Source organism: Petaurus breviceps, unplaced genomic scaffold (assembly GCF_028583685.1).
Source record: "Petaurus breviceps papuanus isolate PSGF00001 unplaced genomic scaffold, PetGlider_PUasm1.0 91041, whole genome shotgun sequence".
Classification (NCBI taxonomy): Eukaryota; Metazoa; Chordata; class Mammalia; order Diprotodontia; family Petauridae; genus Petaurus; species Petaurus breviceps.
Genome location: NW_027187400.1, coordinates 1,165,516 through 1,171,515, shown reverse-complemented (window position 1 = coordinate 1,171,515; position 6,000 = coordinate 1,165,516). Strand labels below are relative to the sequence as shown.

The following is a 6,000-nucleotide window of genomic DNA, read 5'->3' as shown; positions in this document are numbered from 1 at the left end:
AAAGGAGAGTGATGGGATTTTAACGGTATGGTTCCTCTACTACAGGCATTACCTCACATTATCCGACGCTCTTCCGATCTATAGCGTGATAGGTAGTGGAAACAGCACCACATTTCCTATAGGTCTATTCACTAGGTTTTTACCATCAGATCTTCTACCTTTAAGTTTTATTAAAATAAATATTCAGTTTAATCGATGCTAGAAAAAAAAAAGAGATAGTCTTTTAAGCCCAAGAGCTTAATTATTGCTATGATTTTAGAAGAAATCATCATCATCATCATCATCATCGACACTGTGAATATTTACTTGTCCCTAAAATGCTTACATGTCTATAATACATTATTTCATCTGGTCTCTTAACGAGGTAAGTTCTATAGGTATTTTTTTTAGGAACTCTAAGTGTGGAAACTCCTTGCACCAAGGTAACATGGTAAGTTAATTGCAAACTTAATCCCCTTTGACAGTTATTTGGGGGACTCAGAAGTGACTTACAAATGGTCACAAAGACAGCACATGTCAAGATGAAGTCCTGATGCCTCCAAAGATGGCCTGCTAGCTGGTATGCCATGCTGCTTCTCTACCAAAGGTATTAGTAACTCCATTTTACAAATGAGGAAACTGAGTGAATGTCCCATAGTTGTACAGCTAACTAAACACAGGAGCTGAGATTTAAACTCAAATCTTTCCCAAAGTTCAGCACTCATACTGTACCACCCTCAGAAGGATAAGTTTCTTTAATGGTCACAACGATTTATCCAAGATTACTAGGGTCCAGGACGACAGGGTTGATTACTTTTCCATCTTTGTCTTAAGTTAAATCTTACTTTTCTAGTTTTGTTAGTTTCAAGTAGGTAACCAGTCCAACATATATTTAAAAATCATAGAGTAGGCTATGTGTGCCAGGCACCATGCTAAGTGATGAGGATACAAAAAGGGCAAAAGACAGTGCTTGAGCTCAAGGTAGGTGAAGGGGTAGAGTAGGTACCTGGAAAGGGGCATGACAGAGAAGCTGAGAGGAGTGAAGCAGGGTGGGGAAGGAAGAGAAGGCTGGCCTAGGCCTATCTTATAAGGAGGTTCTGACAAATGTTGTCCACCCTCCAATCAGAGGGAGGGTAGGACCCAACAGATAATGACTAGGTGTGAATGATCCAAGACAGTGAATTCTTCATTCGTGAAATATTTGATGGATCTGTACTCTCAACCTATCCAAGCCTTCCATCTATCCACTTAAAATAAGTTTTTAAAAACACTCAAAATATGCCCTTCTCTGGATGAATTAGGAAGAGATAACTGTATGCCCTATGCTAAATAAAGGGCAGAACAAAAAAAAAAAAAAGCCAAACAAGATGGGTGAATTCCAGAGCATCCCAGATGACCCTGACAGCTCTTTTCTCTGCAGTCCTACAATATCTATCTGTCCCCTTTATTGGTTCTAATAACTTTACCACCATCTCACCTTGTCTCTTAAACTATATTCTACCCTAACTTTCTCAGAGGAAACACTTCATCAGACACCCCACCTCATAGCAATTAGTGTTTCACACTGAACTGAACTGCAAAGTTTCAGAGATTGTGAATCTCCTTTCTGGCTATTAGGACAGCCCTCTGGTGACCATGTCATTCTTTATTAAAAGGAATGTTAGCCTCAGATAAGGAAACTGAGACTTAAAGAAGTTAAATGAATCTCCCTTGCTGAATTAAACCTTGATTAAATACTCAAATTGATTCCTTTGAGAAAGGTTAGGGAATCAGCATCCTTGGCTTTTGCTGGACTTATGGGAATAATACCTAAAGAACACTTTCAGAACAGTGATTCTTTTGTTATTGCTGTTTTTGTTCTTTCTTCATATGGGACATTTGGTCATTTCATTTTTTTTTTAGTTCTTGGTTCCAAATTCTTTCCCTCCTTGAACCCCATTCTCTACCCATTGAGAAAGCAAGAAACATGACACCTGTTATACATATTAAATCATGCAAAACATTTTCATATTAGCAATGTTCCAAGGAAAAAGGGAAAAAAAGAGAGAATATCTACTTCAATATGCACTCGAGTCCACCAGTTCTCTATGTAGCATTTTTTATATCATGACGTTGATCAGAGTTTACTTGGTCTGTCACTGATGATTATCTTTACGATAGTGCTCGTTATGTAAGTTGTGTCTCCTGGTTCTGTTGACTTTGTGTAAGTTTATAAGTCTTCCCAGGTTTTCCTAAACCATCCCATAGTCATCATTTCTTACAGTAAAACAGTACTACATTGTATTCATACTATTTATACATAACTAAATTCAACCATTTCCCAATCGAGGGGTATCCCCTCAATTTTCCTTACCACAAAAAGAGCTGCTATAAATATCTTTGTACATATGGGTTCTTTTCCTTTTTCTTTGAGATCCTGGATATAAAGACCCAGTAGTGGTATTACTGGGTTAACTGGTATACACAGTTTTGTAGCTCTTTTCCAAACTGTTCTCCAGAATGTTTGAACTAGTTCACAATTCCACCAATAGTACATTAGTGTACCTGTTTTCCCACAGCCTCCCAACATGTCAATTTTTTCCTGTCATGTTAGCAATAAGATGAGTATGAAGTAGTATCCTAGACTTTTAATTTGTATTTCTCTATCAGTGATTTAGAATATTTTTATATGACTATTTAGTGCCTATTTCTAAAGGTAACCTCTCCCATATTTAAAAAGATAGTTGTATGTCTATTAGCTACGTTAGTATTTTAACAGTACAGAAGAGAAACATTTTAACTTTTGGCAATAAACTGATTAATGGGAGGTGTGGAAGAGAGACAAAAAGTAAATCAAAATGGAATATATGATGAAAAAGTTCACCTAGAAAATCTTTTATACAATCAGAGAACTTAGAATAGCAAATACAACCAAGTAGAGAGACCAGGACTTACTTCAAAGAACTTCTGAATAACATAGTTTCCAAAGACATCAACCATTAGCTGGTAAGCAGCCTGTAGAATTTCATTGAAGACAAGCTGGCGTTCAGCTGGTGTGGCCCGCTCCAGCTTCAGCTGAATGAATCTGAAAATAAGTGGGTAACTATAATGAGACCATTTTAGAAGGACATGGAGATTCAGGTTTAGCAAATGCTATGTAAGAAATGGGTTGAAGTGTTGCTGTAAACCAGGTACTATTTGAATTGTATTAGGCAGGGCTAGGGTTTTAAAGAGAATTTAAAAAAAAAAACCTTCTGAAAAGCCAAAAAAAAAAGTTTCTGTAAAGTGAATAATCACTATGTAACTTATCAGGGCTTGTTTTTCTCAGATTTCCATTGCCTTTGCTTTCTTAAAACAGGGCACACATCCGTAGAACTGGTTTACTTCTTCCAAAAACAAGTCCATGGAACTATTACAGAGCCCTGATGCACTGGATGTATGTTTGATCTCACACCTGATGTTACAAGTTATCATAAAATGGTGATATCAATTAGGATGAAGAATTAGCAAAGTCACTATAATAATTCCTTTTTTTTTTTTTAAGCAATCGGGGTTAAATAACTTGTTCAAGGTTACACGGCCAGTTATTTCTGGGTGTGGTGCTAAGTATCTGAGCCCAGATTTGATCCCCAGGTCATCCCGACACTGGAGCCAGTGCTCTTACTCGCTGAGCCACCTGGCCGCCCCAATAACTGCTTTTTAAATACATGTCCCTGCGGCTGAACAAGTCTTGACTTTTCTACACATGGAAATAGGGCCACAGCATTCATAACATTTCCCCTAACATTGAACTACAAAGAATTCTATCTAGAAAAAAATCTTGAGTACTGACAGACCAAATTCTGAGGAGGAGGAAGAAGTTCTGTCTTACCGAACCAGATCAAGCAAAGACTGAAGGGAGGAAAATGACAAACCTAGGCATTACAGAGGTACAAGAGGATGAAAACACAAGAGAAGCCCACACTTGCAACTATCAATTTTCTATTTTAAAACTGGTCCTGCCTTTGTGTCCTTCCCTTTCCATCACTAAAACAAAATGATTAGAGGGGAAAAGATAATAAAATTAGAAAGATGCCTTACCTGTAACCACCTGAAAATATCTATGCCCTGATACAGTTGGATACCCAAGTTTTAAAAAATGTTTACAAGACCAGCCACCTGTGTATTATTTGATCTGTCTTCAGTTATATTAAACTGCGGTCACTAAAAGGCAACTTCAGTCACTAGGGCCCATCTCCTCATTCAGAAAGCAATGCCCTGTTTTTTAAGCAATGTAGCCCAAAATAAAAAGTATTTCTAGGATAGTTCCTTTTCATCAGCATTGCAGTGCCCTCAGCAGGAAGCCTACCCCAAGCAAATGAAAGAATACAAAGGCAAATCTGGGAAAGTTTCAGTACAGTTTTGATAATCACCTTGACAATATAACTACATATACAAGATATAAAGGTTGCCCAAAGTTGTCCAGAACATTCAGTTCCAACGATTTAAAATGCTTAAAAAGTCCTTACCTGGACCCATGCTGGTCTTGGGAAAATTCCATGATGTGCCCCGCAATTTCACGCAGCTGTAAGTTAGGGTAGCGATTATTACGGAAGTCCTCCAAAAGCCTGCTCCGGCCGGAGGGCATGACGTCTGACAAGCCATAGCGAATGCGTGAAGAAGGGAACAGGGCACTACTGGGGCTAAACAGGCTAGATGCGCTGCTTGCGCTCCGGTACTTGGCTTCGGCTCCAGGAGCCGCGGAGATGTATCTTCCACTGCCATTGGTGAGCCCTCCTATTGGCCAGAACAGAAACAGTGAAAGAACTATCTCAACAGGTCTCTTAAGAGGGGGTCAGGGAAAAGGGGGTGCGAGGGGATGCTGCAGCATGGAGAATGAGATTCTCTGTTGAGGGAATAAACCTAAGTTAGCTAAGAGAGTCCGTGTCTCTTTTCCAGTTTCTCTACTGAATTACACTTCTTTCTTACCGAGAAATTTTTCCTAGGTGGAGGGGACAACAAACTATGTTCTTACTCTTCACTGAGAATGGGATGGATTCATCATTGATGGCTGAACTGTTACTAATGCGGCAACAACTGTTAGCACGCAGTAACTGAAAACGATCATTCCCTTCTCTATTATGTGAACCCTACCAGACAGTCTACTCTTTTCTTTCCACCTCTAAATCACTGACCCTGTGACCAGGTACCTGACCCAACAGCAAGGAGGAAGACAATTGGTGCAAAAAGCTTAAGGCTAACTCAAATTGAGGATTATGAGGAGAGGGGAAATAAAGATAAAGCTGTAGCTATAGATGAGATAACCAGAAGGCTTTCTTGTCATGAGACATAAGTGGTTCCACTGTCCCGCATAAAAACTTTTTTTCTCAGCTGACAATGCTCAAATGTGATGGCTGAGGAGGGTGGATGATACATGAAGTGGTTTTCTGATGAAAAACAGCCAAAGTGACCCAAAGTGCCATAAACTAATCCACTCTAGTTGATGATATCATGAGGTTGGTACAATTACTCATAAATTATGATAAAGAACAGCTTAAATAACCCCATTTTGACAGCAGCTCTGGTCCATAGTTTCTGATTTCCCCTGGAGGGTAAGGATTTCACAGGGCAGGAAAGAATACAATAAAGCTACTTAAGACTTATATTTAGCTCATTTGTTTTCAATCCATCATCATTCTTGGTGATCTCCAACTGCTGAATTCCTTTTTGGGGGGCCTGTTTTACTTGTGGTTCAGCTCAAACTATGCGCATCAAGCTTTTCATAATAGATTTTTTTTTTGTTGCTTTTTTGGAGGGGGGGAAAGGCAGGGCAGTTGGGGTTAAGTGACTTGCCCAAGGTCACATGGCTAGCAACTGCTAAGTGTCTGAGATTGGATTTCACCTCAAGTCCTCCTGACTCCAGGTGCTCTATTTACTGCACCACTTAGCTGCCCTCACAGCAAGCCTTTCATAAGGCACCTGGGGCAAGCTGCAGTGGGGTCTAAATCGAGTGATCATGTTCAAAACCCAGATACAAATGCAGGATGGATTCTCTCCAAGCTT

At 39.4% G+C, this 6,000-nt stretch overlaps 1 protein-coding gene across 20 annotated transcripts in view; it reads right to left on the bottom strand.

Annotated features, from left to right (window-relative positions):
* Nucleotides 1-6,000, bottom strand: part of PUM1 (pumilio RNA binding family member 1) — a 175,783-nt gene that overhangs the window by 26,194 nt on the left and 143,589 nt on the right. For all 20 annotated transcript variants that reach the window (XM_069079481.1, XM_069079488.1, XM_069079489.1 and 17 more), the window contains 2 exons: nt 4,467-4,734; nt 2,914-3,043 (listed from right to left, as the gene is read on the bottom strand). In XM_069079481.1, coding sequence (XP_068935582.1) covers nt 2,914-3,043; nt 4,467-4,734 — 398 coding nt within the window. The remainder of the gene's footprint in view (nt 1-2,913; nt 3,044-4,466; nt 4,735-6,000) is intronic.